Genomic DNA, 21,315 nt, shown 5'->3' with positions numbered 1-21,315 from the left:
TTCATGAAATATTACACTATATTCGATTTCATATCATTTAAAATTTGCCTTATCTCATATTATTCTGTGAATCACAAGGCAAACAATTCATTACCATAACTAATAATAAATTCATACAATGTTTCACAAGTATTCATTAAACTTTTAAATATCTTCCAAAATAAAATTATTCCTTAAGATTGTGAAAATTTTAAATATGCTGAAAGAGTATCGTATTCTTTCATGTAAAAGCCACACCCTTAATTAGCTTTGAAAAAACAATTTCTTGAGGATGAGTCGTGTCTACTATCTACAATATTTTTAAAAATTACCTTGGAGTTATGAAAGCAGTTAAAATGAAAACAGTGCTTTCCACAGAATCGGCCAAAGGGAACATGTCAATAATATGTTTAACACCTCTTATTCATAGTCACTGTTAGTACCACTAGAGTAGTTACCTGAACAACTATTGCTGGTACTGCTATTCCAAGGCACGTCATTCTCAGAGCCATCTAAAGCACTGGATATTACCACACTTAAAAAATCCCTTAATGATTGTTTCGGACTTGACACATCGACAGCCTCCAGAATCCATTCACATGCATGTTGCACACTCAAATGTTTTATTTTTCTTTTTGCTGTTTTTGAGGTAATGTCATGGCTTCCTGTACTCATTTGATCATAAGTAAACTTAAACAATCCTAAATAACGGTCATCCAATAATAATGTATTTTATAATCAATTACTCAGTTGCTCAGTACAAGCTGTTATGTTGCATGTGCTGCTGGGTTGTCACATGCTTAACCAGTAGTTTCTAATCATTCGCATGTATAAACCACACCCATTTTCATCTGCTTTTCTGTGAAAAAAGTGTGAAAAATAAATGAAAGGATACAGTATTTAAATTTTATTAAAATAATATTTATAGCTGCTACCCTTATAATTTAGATGGTTTATGACAGTTAAATGAAAATACTTATTTAAATGAAAATACTGGTAATCGAAATAACTTTGAAATATTACAGGGTAAACACCAATACTCATAAAAATACATAAACCAATACCAGATGTACAAATTATTTAATTTCCTCCCCCCCAACAATTTTCCCCTATGGATTCATTTTACATGTTTTTATATATTTTACCTGTATATATATAAAATATTTTTTTAAATTTTAATCTAATAATATCAGTAAATATAATGCATAAATTTTACTGATAATGCAAAAATGCAATAAAAAATGCATGCATTTTCATATTTAGTCTATCGAAAATGCAAAACAAACTGTAAATGCATATACAGATACTAAAAGCTGTGTTAGTTATTACCTGTTTACGAGGCTTAAGATTTGCTTTCCATTCTTTAAGTTCATTTAAATGTTCTTCTTCTAACTGCTTCAATTTTAAGGTTTCATGTTCCATTAACATCTTTCTTTTTTCATTCTAAAATTAATTAAAAATATATGAATAAAAATTATGCACAAGTAGCTTAAAAATAAATTACATGGTAAATGAATCCAAGCTATTAATAAGTAACACCATAAAACTAAATAATACAAGCATCTTCTTGTATCCATTAGTTCAGTTAAGAGCAAAACAGCAGTGGTTAGCTACATGAGTTTTTAAGATAGCAACAGAATTTTCTATTATTTCTAACAGTTAATTTTAATTTGTCTTTTTTTAAGTCCAAACAATATAATTTCCTTAAGGTCTGGCATCAATATTCAAGGTAGCCATCTGGCCACTCTGCCATACGTTTTATTATTTCACTGACCAAACACTGATGTCTATTTTTGCCATGACTAAACAAACTGTCGTGCATCATTACACACCACATATTCCTTCCTTTCATATGCATTTATTGGGCAGACATATCCACATTGCCACAATTTACTGAAAATTGCAGCAGAAAGCATGATTATCCTAAAAATAGACGACTCTCCTAATAATAACAAAAATTTTTAATTTGTGTATTAAGAATACTCCTATGGGGGCAGTAGGCATGTTCAATTGCTTGTATCCTCCCTAAGAACATGATTTGAGAAGTAATACACACAGTGTAAAATCTCGAGGAAGATTACAGCAGAATAAAGTGTTGTCTTTGTAAAATCTGGCCTATTATCCAGATTGTAAAATACTGGGTAGAGTTTTCCCTCTTCTCATCTCTGGGCTGTGTCTCACACAACAAAACTCTGGGAAGAAGGAAAGGAAGCCAGATTGGGAGAAAGTCAAAATTGAGATTAAAATGAAACAATTAGGTGTTAAAATCTTCATCACGTTAAAAAGTTAAAATCGAGTTACAAATATTTTTAGAAGTTTGATAAAATTTTAATAAATTATTTGGAGAAAATAATTCATTAATTTTGAATAGCAACAGAATATTCTATTATTTCTAACATTTAATTTCAATTCACTTGCTCCATTAAAAGACAGGTAGGATAGAATGGTCAGTTTCTGATTTAGGGAATTTGGTTTATCTACTTCAAAAATAACTTTATAAGAATATTGTTTTGAAAATATATAATAGCCTGAAAAAGGAAGATAGAAAGTTTTCTAGTGTTAAGATATTGGAATTCCTCATACATTACTAAATCTCCAGGTTTAAAATTACTTGCTTTAAAATGGGAGTCATATCTTTTTATTTAGGTTATGATAATCATCCTTTTGTCAGCAATTTTGATAGCTTTCTCAATTTGGTGGATGTAAAATTTTCTTTGGGGGCCTGAATTTAAAAAAAAAAATGTCTTAAACAATTTATATAAGTATCACTAGTCACACTTTCAGAAGCAAAAGTCTTAGCATGATCTGTAAGAATGTGAATGTACTTTTTAGTAGAATTATAATAATTTAAACCACCTACAGTATCAAAAGATAACAATTCAAAAGGTTCACATACCGAAGGTAAGGCTTGCATCAAACTTAATTTCTTTTGTTTAATTTTCTTATTAAACTCATATACTTCAAAATGTTTACAATAATTTCAAATGTTTTGCACTACTATTCCCCCCCCCCCAGTAATACTGAAGAGACACCAACATATCCAAATTTAACATCAGCTTTTTCCAGTACTTTAGTACAAAGACACACGGTAATTACAATGTGATACAGTTCTTATTTCTTTACAGTTGACACATCATTAATTTTCTTATACATAGGATTATGCAAACATTATATAAATTTTGATGATCTTTAATTTCTTCTAATGGTAATAAATTAGTTTGTACACATGTTGACGAATAAGATTTCTAGTTAATATGTCAGCTTTAACATTAGCAGAACCTTTTTTATATTTCAAAATAATACATGGATAATTTTAACAATCACAAAAATAGACTAATTATAGGATATCTTAATTACCTATAGGGTGTTATATATTTTTAAGCCAAACTAGGGCAGCAGCATCAGTATGCATAATAAAATGGTTATACAAATAATAATAAAATTTCTTATTAGCATCTATAATAGCTAAACATTCTAATTCAGTAACTGCATAAAATTTCTTCTAAGTTCTTAATTTTCAAGAATTGTAAGTTGCAGGATGTAAAATTATGCCTACAATAATTGCACATCATGTAGATAAGACTGTACATCCTGTAGATCCTATCTTATACAGGGTAAACTACGTCTCGGGTCTCTTGTTTTAAAATTTCGCCAACCGCTTCTTTAGATACATCTACAAACACGACTGAGATATTTTATATTTAAGTAAAGTTAAAATAAGTCTGAAAATTAAAGCAGCTTTTAAATTTTAAAAGACTGTTTTGGTATTCAAGCATCCATTTATATGGAATATCTTTTTTAAATAAATTTGATACAAAGGCTCTAATTCTTGCATAGTTTGAAATGAATTTATAATACACATTAATACTTATTATAATTAAGACACAAGACTTATTATAATACTTATTAATATTTTACCGAATATAGTTATATTACATGGGTATCCTAGATGATTGATTACTATTTTTTTATTTTACTGCAAAATGACAAGGTATTTATTAAAAAGAAAAGAAAAAAAAAAAAAAAAAAAAAAAAGATTTTGCGGTAAAATCCTAGTATACGATACGGCCTTCGCATGATTTTGAAAATTGTCGCCAAGAACAAAATGACCCGTTTACTGCTCATCATCATGTCGCCAAATCCCGCTGTACCATACATGGAGATTATTCTAACCAAAGAACGTCTATGTAAAAAGCGGAGGGAAATTTTGCCAAGGGATTTGGCGACGGAACCTGGCGACCAGAATTTCCCTCTCCGCGATGTGTACAGGAAATTGGGAAACACGTGTTAAGAAACGTTCTTAGACAAAAAAGAAAACTACGAAAATCCGTTTTTAAATTATTGCGAAAAATCCAAGAAGAAATGTTTTATCAAAGAACGTTTTTTCTTGGATTTTTCGCAATAATTTTAAAAACGGATTTTCGTAGATTCCCCCCCCCCCCTCTCAAAATAACTAATCCATGAATTAGTTTACTTGCGCCAAAAAATATTTTCTTTTCCTTTAGAGTTTAAAGAAATTTTAAACGATATTCATTTTATGAACTCTTGATAACGTGACCTTCGAACTTCGACACCGTTTCGACCTTTGGCGACAGATATTTCGCGCATGCACAGTTGTTTCCTGCTATGATGGAACGGAGCCACGTCTGTTGCAGAGAGGTTTTCCTTCTTTACAATACATATTTTTTTATTCTAACCTTAATGGTACCGTATACTAGGATTAAACCCATTTTATTTTATACGAGAACAGGTACTTTCTTTAGTTCTTGCACTGCACATGCAATTCTCGAGGTTACTGGAAACTAAAAGTTGCGGGAAACTTGCTTGCCTTTCTAAAAAGACAATCAAATTGGAGCTGCGAAAATTGGCTCTATGCCAGCTGCCCGAATGACGCTCACGTGATACACAATTCGCCAAAAAAGTGATCTCTTCCGACGTTGGTGCAAAACTCGACTTTTTTGGCGGGATCGTTGTATGAAATTCCCTGACTTTTCCAGATTTTGACTAAAACACTTAAATTCCCTGACTTTTCTCTGAATTTTTTGGTCAATTTCCGAATTCCCTGACTTTTTCCGGTTTTCCAGGTAGTGTGGCAACCCTGTCTATTAAATTTATGAAGACCAAAATTAGTTGAAAAGTAATTTTTTCAGTACTTTTCTCATTTAACTTGATATGCCCATAACCAGATGCTAAATCTAAGGCTGAAAACACTTTTGCATTTGTTAAATTGATCAAGTACTGCATCTATTCTAGGTATGGGTTCAGAATCTGCTTTAGTAATTTGGCTATGTTTTCTACAATCAATGCATAATCTAGTTTTTGTACTTTTATCTCTTTTATAAGTTAATGTTACAGGGCAGCATAAAGACTAAATGAATTTTATAATACCTGCATGTAATAACTCGCCTATTTGTTTTTTAATTTCAGCATTATCTTTAGCGGATGTTCTATATGGTTGAAAAGTGACAGGAATTTGTGAAGTCAATATTGCTCTTGAAGGTTCAATATTAATGCAGCCTACATCATTTACTTTTTGCAAATATATCAGAATAATTACTTAATAATTCTTTAAACTGGTTATTTACACAGTAATTTTCACACTCATTATTTGAAATATGATTAGCATAATCTTTTTCATTTTGAATATTTTCACATAAATATAAGAAATTATTATTAAAAGGATTATTTAGACATACATCTTAACTTACATTTTTCTTAAATTGATACATGTCTTAATCAGTAAATTTCAACTGCGATTTAAACAAGGGACACAAGATGAAGAGAATAATAAATAATTCAAATGAGAATTAAGAATGTAAGATATCATATTTCGACTTGATATCATATTTCGACTTTCATATTTTGACAATTTAATTAATTTAGTGATAAAAATAACTCCAGATAGAGACAATAACTTGAGGTTTCATGTTCAGTAGTTTCAAAATTATCAACACAACTTAAAATATTTCCAGAAATTATATTTAACCTGACTACCCATATCCATAGTAGCAGAAATTTATTGCTCCCTGAGTTAATATTTAACTTTAAAATATTGTTGTTTTTAAGGCAAAAGTTTGATTATAATCAAAGACAATATACCAGGAATTTAGATATTTCAATGATGGTGGCTGAACATTTTCTCCTGATTTTGAGGCAAATAAGACATAAGATAAAATGATCTTGGAGTAGGGTATGTTGGAAAACTAAAACATGAATGAGGATTTTGCCTAGGAACAGAAAACCTGGGCACATTACTGATGCTTTATAATTCTTTAGTTGGGAATAATTTTTATGCTAGTAAAATCCAATTGTGAAGGGAAGTTATGTTTTGGACAGATAACAACATATGATGTTGCTTGAGTGAGAGACTCAATTAGAATTTGATCACTTAATTTCAATGCAGTATAATTTTAGTTTCTATCTGAAATACTTATCTGTGTCTTTAAATTTACTACAAGTGACTGAGATAAAGCACTGAGTTAAAAATTAAGAAGTTGGAAATTAAGTTAGAAATTTCTCTTTTAATAAATTCCCACTATCTATCTTGACACACAAATATATAATGTTGATGCTTCTCCTTTTAGAAGTAATATTTTAGAAAATAGTACCATGAAAGGATTTAGTGGAGAAGATATTTTCCATTACATATATGTGTGTTTATGTACAATTGCACAATTATGGATATTTAATTTATAAATATAGTTTGCCGTTCAACCGGGATAGTGGTTAGCAATGCTGCCTGTCTTACGGAAGAGCCCGAGTTCAAATCATGGAGAAGTCATGGATGTTTGTACATGTATAGTGTATGTGTGGAATGGGGCACTCTTTTGATGTGGCAAGCCACAAGTCCTCTCCAGAAGTTGATGGTAGAGAAACTTTTGGTCCCGTCTCCCCAAGGTACTGTCCTTTGAATTTGCGGGGGGGGGGGGGGGGGGACTGAGCAAAGTCATACTATCAACCTGTACTGTACTCAAGGCTCTTACCAAAGACTTGCACAATCTTACACTTCTTATCACAATGAATTCCGTGGGCTTGTTCTGATGTTACTGCCAGACAAGTGAACTAAGTCACATCATCATCAATTATAGTTTTATAATGTAATATTCTAAATTCTAAAATCATATGCATTTGTCTAAGATTTTTTATATTTTATAGCAGCTAAAATGCACATATATGCATGCATGCTGCTGTTATTATTTTATATATCAAATTATATCACATGTCAAATATTTGGGGTGGAATCTTGAACAACAGTTTAACTGTATTCTATTTATACCTAAATTTTGTTTAAAATAATTAAAATATTTTTATTTGCTACTCACTTGCATTTGCTCCAGTTCCTTCACAGTAGCCTCAGCATGAGCTCTTAATTCTTCTAGCTGTTTTTTATGTTTCAATTCTTGACGCTGTTGCTCAGCTTTGTAACGACGCTTTTCACCTTCTTGGAACTTCACAATAAAAAAAAAAAAAAAAAAAAAGTGATGGATTTGAAAGAAAAAAAAAGTATGAAAAGAAAAAAAAATTAAGATACTATCAGCTATATAAAAAATATGCATGAAATCTCACAGAAAATAATGCTACAAAATAACTGTTTTTAAAGTAATAATAACAACAGCTTTTGTTGAAATCAGCCTCCATTAAAAAAAATAGACAAATCCGTTTTTATCAGATGGCATGTGGCGTGAAAAGTTATGTTTTTTTGTACGTTATATTTAAATTATATATCATTTAAAATTGAGAACAAGAAATCAAATTAAAAAAAAAAGAGAGAGAGATTATGTAAGATGCCTGCAACTTTTTTCGATCGTTTTTTTTCCGCATATATATGTAATGCTCTGTAATTGTTTTTCATGTCCAACGTGTAAGATTATTTGAAAGAGAAGTGTTTTCTAGTAATATAAATTTCAAGAAATTTTGTCAAGGTAAGCTTAGCCGAGATTAGAACTTTTAAGGAAAAAAAAGTTGTCAAATATTTGTTCTTAAAATGAGCTGTGTGGTGTACGCTTTCAAAAAAACTGGTGTTTACTGAAAATTTTTATATTCTGAACTCAATTTGATATTGACTGTATCCTCGGAAATTTGTATACAAGTTAAAATACGGCTGGAGCACAACCATATGAGTTGTTAAAGAGGAAATTTAAATCACAGCTGTTATAAAGATAGTTAATGATTTAGGAGCTGAATTATGAAACACAAATTAAAATGCTAGAAAGAGAGAGGAGCTTATATAAATTCTTTCAATTAAATTTGACTCTTTAACTTCAGTTGACCAACAACTTAACACTTAAGAAGCCTGAGAAATTTGATATCGAATTTAAAACAACACAAGAATATAGAGAAAGAGTATTGCTTTGGCAGTTTCATGCATAAAATAAAATTGAAGAATTTCCAAATACTCAAGTCATGACAACCTATGGGCTTCCAACAGCTCCTTAATTAGAAGTAATTTTGAACTCTCACAGTCATTTTGTATTAAAAGTCCGAAAATACCGTATTGCCTGATTCTTTGCAGATGTAGCTCAAAACGGCTTACCTTTTGGAACAGTTTCAAAACAGCTGTGCACAATAATGAATCCCTAAACAAAGTAGATAAATTAAATTATTTAACGGCTGGTCTGGGTGAATCTGCTTTGAGCATCGAGAGTTTTCACATTTTGGCAGAAGACTATGATAAAGATATATAAATATTAAAGGACAGATTTAACAATCCCGAGATATTGATTTAAGCACACATGAATAAGATCTAACTATGCAGCCATAAAAAAACTAGAGGTGGTAAAATTTTTAGGAAATTTTTTGACAATTATAACGTGCAATTAAGAAATTTAAAATCATCAGACACCTCTCCCAATAAGATATTTTGAAGTATTTTGTTTCAACTTATTTAGTGCTAGATTATAACAAGACAAATCTATCTCGGACATTCAGCGTTTGCTTTCATTTCTTACTCATGCTTTGACAGCATGTGACAAGACATATCCTAAAAATAAACTGTCTTTCAAATTATGCAATTGAAAACATGATTTTAGATATAATTTTGTGCGAGAAACAAATTTGAAAAGAAAACCAAATTTAAAGGATCTTCCAACCACGAACTAGTAACCAATCATATCAATTTAATACAGACAAAAAGATAGCAGCTATTTTATTTTGTTATTCTATAATTCGTACATCAAAAAGCTGCAATGTTATGATTAATCTTTTCTTGGAAGACAGAATAAATATTTTATGACATAAAAGAGCTTGCTTTAAATGTTTACAAAAAGCAAAGCATATATCACGAAATTGCCTCATTAAGAGATCTAAATGTGAATTATGTTCTGGATCAGCGGTTGTCAACCCTTAGAACTTCACAGACCACTACATACATAATTTTACATTTGGTGGACCACTAATATTAATTAAAAAAAGGTAAATACATTTATACTATAATAACCAGCAAACTACACAGTTTGTTCACATTGAAAATTACATGAAAAGTACAAAAATCTTACCTTCTTGTTTCACATTTCCATATCATTGAGAAGGAACTTCACGAAAAGCAAGAACAAACTGGCAAACACACAGCAGTATCAATAAACTGATATTATGCCACAAATTTTTTTAATTATTGTAAACACAATCATCATCGCTTACTCAATGGCGCCATCGATAAACAGTTAGATAAAACAAAAACTGAAACTTTGAGTGATGCAATTATAAAAAAGAAAGAAGATGGTTCTCAGAAAAATCCATCAAGTATGGAAAAAATCTGTGCCATTAACAACTACAATAGCCTATGTTTAAAATTCAAAAGGAAAGAGGATTTCAATTCGTGCTATTATCCTATTCTAACCTCCTTGTCTATTACCTATAACAGCAGCATATTCGTGGATGCCAACTCTCATTTTCTAATGTCGCTAGATACACTTGCAAAAGTAGCTAAATTCAAACAGAATTTTGTTAAATGTAGCAGCTAAAATTTTTAAAAAAGTATAATCTATATTCCATAATAGGTGTTGTTACTCATCATTTTTTAAACTAAATCTTCATAAAAATATAAATTATGTTGCAATTTTTCTGCGGACCATCAAGAAGTCTTCACGGACGACCGCTGTTCTGGATTACATCTTTTTTTTCTTCCCCCCTTTTAGCAACAAAAAAGGGGGGAAAGAATAAATAATATCAAATCAGAGTCTACCAATCTAACTAATCAAAGAGAAGGAGAGGTTTTTTTTTATTTTTTTAAATGAAAGTTCAAGTCAACTAGTGATGGTGATTTTAGACATTGGAAGCCAGAGAAGATAAATTTCAAAACAGGATACAAAAAACCATGGGTTTGAAGAATATTGGAAAGGAAAAAATAATATTAGCTCAGTTCATGATAGACACATGATAAAGTTATACAGTCATGATGAAAACTTTAAATTGGTTATGGAAGTCAATCATCAGGAGAATATTTGCTTGGGCATACCTAGAATTAATGATTATAACATTTTACAAGAACTCAAGGGAATGAATACATTTGTAATCGATTCTTGAATACAAAGCTTTGTTCTTTCAAAAAAGATGATAATGAAATTCATATTTTATTTGGCTCTGACATTGTGGGAAAACTGTTGTGTAGTAATAAAAAACAACATTCTGACAGACTCAAGGCAGTAAAAATGCATTTTAGGAAAACATAAATACAAATCTGGCTTTGAACCAAAAAGTTCAATATTGGTGAACTCTTTACTTACGAATCTTGAAAAAATATCAGATTTATGGAAACTGGATTCGTTTCGCAGAAAAGATCTCAGTAAAAAGTAAACAAAAGTAGAATTACAAGATCTTGCTTTGAAGTATTTTGAAAACTCGAGATCTAGAAATGAAGAAGGCAGATGCTCATTCACATTCCATGGATATAATACCAAGCAAAATTTGGAGATAGTATTCGGCTGAAAAAATATTGAAGAGCACTTAAGATCTTTAGAACTGTAGGAAAACTCACTGATTATGAACAGCTGTTCGATGAATGGAAAAATGAAGCCATTATTAAAAAGGTCAACTCAAATTAATCTAGTAAAACTGGGAAATTTTACTACTTGCCCCATCACCTGGTGTTTGAAGAAAATTCTACAAATAAAATTTGCTCAGTTTTTGATGGGTCTGCTCAACAAAGAACTTTACGTTCTCTTAATGATTGTGTAAAAAAGGGCTCCAATCTCACTGAAATGATACCTGCAATTTTGAATCCCTTCAGATTAGGAAAAATAGAGGTCATATTGGACATTCAAAACATCTTTTTGCAAACTGCTATAAAGAAAATGATAAGAATGAATTTAGGAGATGATAATAAAGAATTGAGTTTCGTCCATTATACTTTCATTCAAACATAAAGTTATGAAAGCTCTCATTATTTATACACAAGAAAATTTAGGACATGCTGGAATTCAGATGCTTATGAGCCCTCCTAGAGAGAATTATTCAAATCTAAAAACTAGAAAAATTGTTAAAAAAGTAATCAGGCCTTGTATCATCTGCAATAGGTTTAAGGCGAAACCTATAATTGTATCAGAATGATTTACCACAAGATCGTAGAAGAGATGCCATAATTTTTTTAATCTTTGAGTGGATCTTGCAGGCTGCCTCATTCTCAAGGGAAAAAAAAAGGCTTAGATTTTGACCTTGACTTGTGCAATCTACCATGAAGTGCATCTCGAATTGTTAACCTCAATCTTAACTCGAAATGTTCTTGTTAGCTTGGAGAGATTTATAGCACACAAAGGAAGACTTCAAAGGCTCTGTTCAGATGGTGGAATAAATGTCACAGAGGTTTAGTCATATGGCATAACATACAGGATTTCTGTTCACACCTGCCAGACAAGGTCTAAGCCACAGCCAGTTAGAAAAGTTAAATTTGCACATATATTGGATGTGTCTACGGCTTTCCTGCACTGTTCTCCCACTCAACACATTTCGCACGTTTGCTCTGGTTGATCGTCTCTTATACCAACACAGCATAGAGTTGAAAACTTCGAACATTATACCAAAATCCTTAAACCAGTTTTTGTGACGTAGCAAGGTTTTGTTACCTAACAATAAAGATTGGCTTTAACCAGTTATGACACGGAGCCTTAGAGAAAAGGGATTTAGAAAGAACTGAAGAACATATGGGAACTAAATCCAATTATGTGGATTTTCATATCTCGTAACACCCCTTGGTGGCAAGGTTTTTGGAAAAGGCTGATTGGGCTTATAAAGACAGTTTTGAGAAAAACTTTAGCAAAATGTCTTTAGGTAAAATTTTATTAAATCATGAAGAAATTAATGACATTCTACACGACTGAGAAAGCTTGATCAATTCAAAACCACTGACTTTCTTTCAGATAATCGCAAAGACTTCGAACCTCGAATCCTGCAATGTTCTTACAAGACATTAGAAAAGTCAGTGTAACTGAGTTTGATAGCATGAAGAAAAAAATTTGCGTATCCTATTAGAGTGAAAAGGGATCTAAGAAAGCATTTTAGAGTATTTAGGGTACTGAGAGTAGTGTATAAAGTAAAAAAGAATCATGCCAAAAGACTGAATATGAAATTAGGGTGAATAGTGAAACTCTATGAAAATATTTAATTACTAATTATTACAAAATTTGGCTAAAATTTTTTAATTATTATATACATTATATGTTTATAATTTTAGTGCAGATCACATATCTCATGATAAAGGAACATGAATAAAAATCTCACATTTTTTTTAATTCACAGTAAAAAAAAGGACTGAAATAGATAACAATGAGATGTAAACAAACCTTTCTAAGTTTCTCTCTCTCGTCTTCATGGGATTCAGACAAATTTGCATAACTAATACGTAGACTTTCCCGAAACATCAACTCCCTAGTTTTCATCTCAGAACGCATTCTTTTTGGCCACTGACGTTTTTCTACAGCCTGTTGCTTCAACATTTCTTCTTCTTTAGCATCATTCATGCGACGTATCTGTTCTAACTCCTGTAGTTCAGCAAAAATTAAATGATAATAAAGAATATATTAAGCTTCTTAAACCTAGAATATAGTTACGAAAAAATATATCACAATAAAAAAATGCAAGCTAACATTTAAACAAAGTATAGCATATTTAAACATTCTCAAACTACTGCATACGATGAAGATGACTGTGCTAGACTATCTTTTGAAATACACAGCACATTTGTGAAATTAGTATAAATCTAACATTGATCTAATTTTTCAATACCCACCGGAATATGAATTGAGCTTGATAAACTAATCCTAAACAATCTCAAGTCCATACCCATTACTTACTTATTTTTCATATACTTTGGAAAAAAAGAAAGGAAAAGAGATCTGAAATGTTTCAGATTTTAAATAACGTCCAAAGGGCCATTTTTTTAACATTTTGTGTGTTACATTTATTTATTAAATATCATATTCTTTGCACTTAAACCATAAAATTCAGTTCAACAGCAATATCGCAAAATAGTTTTAAAATGAGCATATCTTTAGAATTTTCGATACAGAGAATTGCGCGCTGGAGATACGAATGTTTTTTCTGTACAACATTGCCATTGCTCACTTTGAAATCTTTGAATTTGGTTTGTTAATCAAAAATTCCTTAAGTTTTATAAAATAGGAAATCAATAATAAAACAAATTTCAAATTTGGTCTTCCATATGCCCATATTCTTGGGAGGATTACGTCATTAAAAATTTGATGGCTCTATGTACCATTGTTTTATCACAATGCAAGAAATATACATACATTTATGCAGATTTTTCATTATTTAATTTCTTCAAATATAATGCAGGACTCTAACAATTGGTGGCAACAACTTGGAAAGTGATTCGCCATTTATAGTGAATCGACGCAAAATCGCAAAACGAAAACAATAGTCCTTCAGGGACAAAGCACCTTTGGACTAAAAACTGATTTCCGAACCAAAGCCATATATTTCAAATCTCAATCACAGTTTATTTGTTTCACATATGTTTTCTACTCCATGTGGTATTAGTAGATACAGTTGCTACACAAAAATTTTATGGCTAAATGCCAGTTGTGATCATCCATCAGTAAAAACAATTAAAAATGGTCTACTTATTTCATAAAAAGGGAAGGTTTGAGAGTCACACTTTTTTTTTTTTTTTAGCTGCTCTAAATCTAAATTGGAAGGTGTTTGGTAAAGTCATCTATCAATAGTGATGCTCACACATTTACAAGCAACCAAAGATGCATTCATTTTGCAGCTGCTATTTTTCATTTGGCTTGCCCATCTGGACATGAGATAAATAAGAAAAAAGCAGGAATATTTAAAAGTTGATCTATAAACATGAACATGATGAAATTTATATCTTACTATTTAGCGACTTTTAAAACTAACTTAAATTTATGATTTTGCAATAACAGCATTACACAGTCAAATACTTCATAAAAAATGAATAAGATATATTTAACATGAAATGCATCAAAACATTTTATTTAACATTTAAACTAACCTTTTCATGCCTCACCAACATCTGATGTCTTTGAAGGAAAAATAAGTCTTTTAACTGTCGCTTAGCTAACTGATGCTTCTCATGTAAATGCCTTTCTTCAAGTTCCCAAATTGCAGCTTCACGAGCTAGAATATGAAACATAGTATACTTTGGAAAGCTCTCCTCAGTAGTGTTTTAAAAAAAGAAAAATTCATGAAAAACATTAATACTTGTTTATATTATTTCATAACATTATCATTAGCTTGCAGTAAGTAATTCATAGTATAAGTAATATATTAATGTTCTTTGAAATAAAGTGAAAGTATATATTTAATTTTTCTCTCTAGTATTTTTTAAATTTAAGTGATTGTAAAGCATATAAAAATATGTATTATATTAAAAATCATGCACTGTTTAAATTAAAAGCAAATCACATTTTATCATAAATGAGATTTTTTTAATCAACAATTATGGAATGTTACAGAAATCTGAAACAATATTCATTATAAAGTAAAGTACCGGGTCAGTCCATAAATTTGTGCGTATTTTTTGGTATATTTTTAAATAATATAAAAAAAAAAAAAAAAAAAAAACACAATTTAACATTTTAATCAATTATATATTTTCCTCCATTATCTATAATGTCTCACCATCTTACAGGCAGTTTTTTTATGCCATTGCTGTAGAAAGACTCTGGTTTTGATGCAAAAAAACTTTAAAGTTCATTGTGTACACCGCATTTCGAATTTAATTTTTTTCCCAGTAAAAAATTTTTCAAGGCACAAAATAAGTGAAAATCACTTGGGGCAATATCTGGGGAGTAAGCAGGAAGTGGCCAAAGCTCCCAATTAAATACATTAATTTTTTGCAGCGTTGTTCGAGCCGTATGCGGTCTAGTATTATCATGATAAAACAACACTTTCTTGATATTCACTAATCATGCATATTTTTTTTTATCAATTCTGAGTTTAGACGGCAAAGTTGTTCACTATAAACTTTTGAATTAAAGTTTGATTTGGTTCTAACAGTTCAAAATAAATTACACCATACATATACCACCAAACACTTAAAAGAATCTTTTGGGGATATAAAGACACCTTTGCTGTTGGAATCGGCTGCTTATATGTCCACATTCTTTTTCTTGTGACGTTATGATAAATAATCCATTTTTCGTCACCTGTTACCAAACCATCTAAAAATAGCTCTCTTTCGAAGCGTGATAAAAAGGAAGTGCAGATGTTTATTCGATGCTGGCAATTGGATTCGTATAGCTCATACGGTACCCACTTTCCAAGCTTGGATACTTTCCCAATCTTCTTTAAATGACGAAAAACTGTTCCATGAGATGAATTCATCCTTTCTGTGATCTGATTCACTGTTAATTGCGGCTCTGACTCCACAAGATTTCGAAGAATGTCATCATCAAAATTAACGGGATGTCCTGAACAGGGTTCATCATCAATGCTGCTTTTTCCAACTTAAAATATTTTTAACCATTTCTGGGCAGTCCTTACACTAATAGTGTGTTCACCATGTACACTATTAATTTTTATCACTGCAGACGTGGCAGATTCACCACACGAAAATAAAAAATGTAGCACAGCACATTTGTACTGATTATCTATATTCATCTTCTATGAGTACTAAAATGTGTTCGATATTTACGAAAGTTGGTGATGAAGTGAGTAACAATGTCAAACGATGACAAGTTTCAACAGGTTCAAAATTGTATTGTTTTAGTAAATGCATCATAGTGAATTCCATGCATACTCTTAATGCGTAAAAACTTATGGACTGACTAAAAACATTATTCTAGAATTGGACTTGGCCCATTTTTATTGAATACTAACTCTTGATTTTGGTTAATATGCTAATAATCAAATCAAATTAATAAGTTTCAATAAAAGAAAGTATAGCAGAAAAATAGTTGTCTGACTTTACACTTTAAATGATGAATTTTATAATCTTATTTTTTCAATTTCATTCAAAATTTTGTTTTACACATAATGAGTGAAATGTGATTTAACTATTGAAAAATAAATAAGCCATCATGGCATAACTATTAACTAGACTAAAACTTTACAGGTTATGAGTTTTAACTAAAAGGAACTGACTAATACTCTGAAAAAATAATCAAAAGTTTGAGACAATAGATATTTTTTTCTGACTCCCAAAGCCTTGGTATGAGGTCAAATTTTCATTACTAAAATAAAAACATATTAAATAATAATATAAACGTCAAAGAAAAATAACTAAATAAAATACAGATATTTTGAGGCTGAAAATTAAGTAATTACATTTGCTTTCATTTACAAAAATCTGAAAAATTAATAATTAATGTTTTGTAAAATACCTCGAAGAAGCTGCTGCTTTTGTTGTAAAAATTGTCGTTCTAGGAGTGCTATTTTTTCTCTGTGGCCATCTGCTAATCTTTTCATAGCCAAATCATGGTTTTCATTCAGACGTTCCACGAAAATTCTCTCCTAAAGTGCAACAGAATTTCATTATACAGTTTCTGAAGAATTACTTTCCAACCAGATGAAATACAGTCAAAAGTCTTTAATCCGGACTCGTCGAGACTTTGGTGATTCCGGATTATTGGTTTTTCCGGATTATAGATCATCAGTTTAAATCTGGTAAGATGGCATGCAAAAATTATAAAATTAAAAATATGAAACCCTAATTTATGAAATAAAGAGCAATTATACTCTAAAGGGTATCAAAATTTACAAAAAAAACTTAATATTTATTTGTTTACTTTATTAAACATTTCTTTCAACGCGCGCATACGTAAAGCATACATTACGCATAGTCAAAATTAGAAAATTGCAACCAGAAAACTATTTGATGTGTATTCGTGATATTTATAATGACGAGAATTTTGATTTAAATCATATCAAAGACGGAGTACATCGAGATGAAATACTACATTTAGTAAGGAATTATAAGCCAAATAAAATAAAAACATCTGCCCTGAAGATAAGGATAGTGCTGACAGACCAACTTCCAGTCCCCCCCCCCCACAGAATGGTTAGAGAAACAAAGGATATGCCTTTATGCATTTTTTGCAGCAATTCCACTTTTTATTTGATGGACATCGAAACATGCTTTCGCTTTGTAGATCATTTGGCAGCTCCAGAATCGGAAATTCTTTTTGCCATAATCGAAAGTTCAAGCTTACTTTTATCAAATTGCTCTAACAGTCTGCAAAAAAATAATAAGCCGGATCCAATTAGAAGATTAAGGAACAACGCAATCTGCAACATTAATTGAAATAGATAATTAGATCATTTTAGCTTAGCTTATACCGTTTGTTATACATTAAACGTGCATGCGTAAATGCATTGTGCTTTTACGCATGCGCAGAAAGCTTGTAGCTTTGAGGTCTGGATTATAGATCATTCCGGATTATGGACATCCGGATTAAAGACTTTTGACTGTATAACATAAAATAAGAGTATTAACATGTTCACTTTGAAATTAAGTTCATTCTGAATGCTTTGTAGAGTATATTAGTTTTATACATAAAACTTGCACTATTTAATATACATTGGTGTGCAAAAATTAAGGACCAAGTTAAAAAATTAACTCATCAGCAGAATGAAGAGGTAGAGCTGACTGAAAGACAAATCACGAGATCGACTACTGTCAGGAATGGCATCACTAGAGCATATATGTAGCTAGATGTAATGGGGAAGTCTCGCACGGATATAAAGATCATTGACAGTGTGAGCTCAGCATATAAGGGAAGCTATTGCATGGCATATATTAGTTTACATGGCGTCGAGTTGCTGCCTCAGTGTGAAATGTCAAACAATCTGTAAGATGACATCTGGATAATTTTACCCAAGGTCGAATAACTGAAAAGACTGAGGAAGATCGAAGTGTGACAAGTGTAGCTGTGGAGCTCGAGATTGATCACAGAATCATTTCACAAATTTGGAAAGCATTTCAAACTAGAGGAACAACTGTTCAGCAGTGGTCGCCCATGAGCAAGCACGGGAGTGGATGACCAGTATATTGCCCCACAGGCAAGAAGGTGACAGACAGCAAGAGAAATCTAAGATACATGGAATAGGTGACTAGATTACCGATATTGCATTTTACCATGGCTACACAATGCGGGTCTGTTCGCATGACGACCTGTACGGTGTATACCATTCTGCTCATTGAAGAAGGCAACCAGAATTGGACAGATAATTAATGAGGTCAAGTACTCTTTACGGATGAGAACAGATTTAGACTGAGTAGCTATTCTAGACACATATACATTTGGAGAGAGTGGGGGAACATGCAATAACTCCTCCAATATCATCAAAAGGGCTAGTTCAGAGGTTGCAGAGTTCTCGTTTGGGAAGGCATCATGCTTGGTAGCCATCTCGACTTTGACATCTTCTCGGGCCTGTTATTGTAGCAAGGTTCTCTTTCTTTACATGTGTCTTTCCAGATGTACTATGCGTCCTCAGTTCCTCTTCGTGGATGACAATGCTCTTCCTCATCACACAACTGTTGTCAAAGAACCCTTGGAGAGTGAGGATATTGAATGCATGTATTGGCTGACACAGTCTCCAGATATAAAGCATATTAAGAATGTATGAGACTTTCTATGGAGGTATGTGGCAGCATGCAACTTATCAGCAGTAACAATTCTGGAGCTGCAACTTGTGCTACAAGACGAATGGGCAGCATTTCCTCAACAACTCATTGACAACCTCATACTCAGCATGGACAGACAATGTGAAACCTGCCCAGCACTCAGATCATATCCCCTATTAAAGGCTAGTTGTTTCTTGCAGAACACTTGTCAGATGGATGTTTTGGCCTTCTGTCACATTGTGCTCCATGCTACTTTTTCAATAAAGTCCTTTTAATAAAGAAAAACTTCCCAAAAAAGAAATCAAAAGGATATTTTGATTTGAGTTTTGCTAACATTACCCATGTTCTTATGTCTTGGGGCTCTTATGGTATTATTTGTGTTGATTTAGAAAGATTTTGCACAGTGCTATACTGAAAAAAAAAAGTCTCATCCTTAGTTTTTGCACACCAGTGTAAGCAAAAATATACTGACTGATTATAATATCTGAGCAAATTTCAAAATTGCATCTCAATTTTTTTCCATCATGTTTACATTAACAATTAATATTTACACTTGTAAATTTTGTGCCCTTTCTCATTTTTTTTTTTACCTGACAAAAGTGCCTCCGTCACTCTCTTGGTGTGATTCCAAGCATAAGATTGTACTGAAATCATATAACCTCAAGAAAAAAATACAGCAGAGCTGCTTTAAACAATATTGTTTTAGCAAAAATTACAAATATAAACACTATCTAACTATTTACAAAAATCTATTTTCATATTATGTTGAAATTTCAGCATAATATACCTGTCACTATACTTGAAGTATAGTGTATTATAAAGTATAGTGACAGGTATACAGCATAATATACCTGTCACTATACTTTATAATACACTATACTTGAAGAATTCAGAAGCATACAAAATATCAGATTACAAGTAAAAATAATTTGCTGTTGAAAGTTGCAGTTTTTAATTTAGTCACAAAAGAAAATCACACAGACTTTTTCAACAACCATTGAAAACCATCGAGTGATTAAAAACCTGGATACTGACATTATAACAAAAGTCATACTGAAAATATTAAAAATATATTATTGGTAAAATGCTGAATTAGAAAAGAATCATATTTTTTGGTTTATCCAAGTACACATGCCTTTAAATTCACAGCAAAAACATTGCCACAGAATAAGACTGGATTATCTGAATACAACACAGCACTCTGGGCCTATCTGCCAAGGATGCTTTAGTGAAAGATTTTCTAAGAGAAACAAATCCATATTTTCATTATACATGATAAAAACAATGAAAAGATCATGCATCTAGCTTGCTCTACTTACAAGAATCAAAGACAGAGCAAACTGCCAGTAATATTTAGCCACTCGGCCAATATCTGGTAGTGATAAAAATAAAAATTGAAAATATGCCAAGTGATGCTTGCAACACATCCTAATGTATAACCAAATACTAAGTATAAAAAGATATGAAAGTGTGCTAACCCTTTCAATGTGATCCAGTTCCATTTGTTCTCGACGAACCCTAAAAACATCTTTTCGTTTGTCTTTTGGTAATGTATCAGTCTCTTGCTTTAGAAATTTGAATTCATTTTTTAAAGATTCGCGGAAAGCTTTGATTTCACGCTCCTAAAAAAGAATACAATAAATTTTATAATAATCGCATCATTTACAAATAAATAATTTAACAGCATTTACATTTAAAAGAAATTTGAGTAATTTTCACATAAAATTTGATATAAAGCAAAAAATAAATAATGAAATAATGATAATTTTTTTCACTATATCTTAAATGTAACAAATCTGATGCGGTCATCACATGACTTCCTTATATGGCCTATTTAACTATACACATATTTTACTGGATTTCATTTAAACTTATTTAATCAAATTTCATTAGAGATATACTTCTCATTCAATTAATTCAGTTCTCACTTTGCAAAAAGGCAAAAATACATAAAAACTCAAAACATCTTTATTAAAAATTGTAAAATGCACACAAATACCAAATACAGTTAAAAAACAATTAAAAAAATTTACACTTATAATTATTCCACGGAAAAACAAGAAATTTGGCCAGCAGGCTGGAAGACAGATTTTTTGGTGCACAAAATTGAAAATTTACTTTTGGTCCCATTCTGCAGAAAGGCACTGAAGTTGATGCAAAAACTGACTTAATTTACTAATCTATTAAGATATTCAAATGTAAACAAATGGCGGCTTTGTTATGCTTAGTAGCATTTAAACAACTTTTAAATTATTGATAATTCTAGAGATATTGCCTGCAGATTAACTAAA

General features: G+C 31.1%; 1 protein-coding gene across 3 annotated transcripts in view; it reads right to left on the bottom strand.

The window, feature by feature from the left end:
- Positions 1-21,315, bottom strand: part of LOC118189567 (serine/threonine-protein kinase 10-like) — a 132,047-nt gene that overhangs the window by 12,097 nt on the left and 98,635 nt on the right. For all 3 annotated transcript variants that reach the window (XM_085811483.1, XM_085811482.1, XM_085811484.1), the window contains 6 exons: positions 20,503-20,646; positions 16,782-16,911; positions 14,450-14,574; positions 12,753-12,950; positions 7,302-7,427; positions 1,309-1,422 (listed from right to left, as the gene is read on the bottom strand). In XM_085811483.1, coding sequence (XP_085667609.1) covers positions 1,309-1,422; positions 7,302-7,427; positions 12,753-12,950; positions 14,450-14,574; positions 16,782-16,911; positions 20,503-20,646 — 837 coding nt within the window. The remainder of the gene's footprint in view (positions 1-1,308; positions 1,423-7,301; positions 7,428-12,752; positions 12,951-14,449; positions 14,575-16,781; positions 16,912-20,502; positions 20,647-21,315) is intronic.

Source organism: Stegodyphus dumicola, chromosome 2 (genome assembly GCF_044657685.1).
Source record: "Stegodyphus dumicola isolate Sdum_Otavi_A_Nest chromosome 2, ASM4465768v1".
In the NCBI taxonomy this organism is placed as follows: Eukaryota; Metazoa; Arthropoda; class Arachnida; order Araneae; family Eresidae; genus Stegodyphus; species Stegodyphus dumicola.
This window is presented reverse-complemented; position numbering and strand designations above follow the sequence as displayed.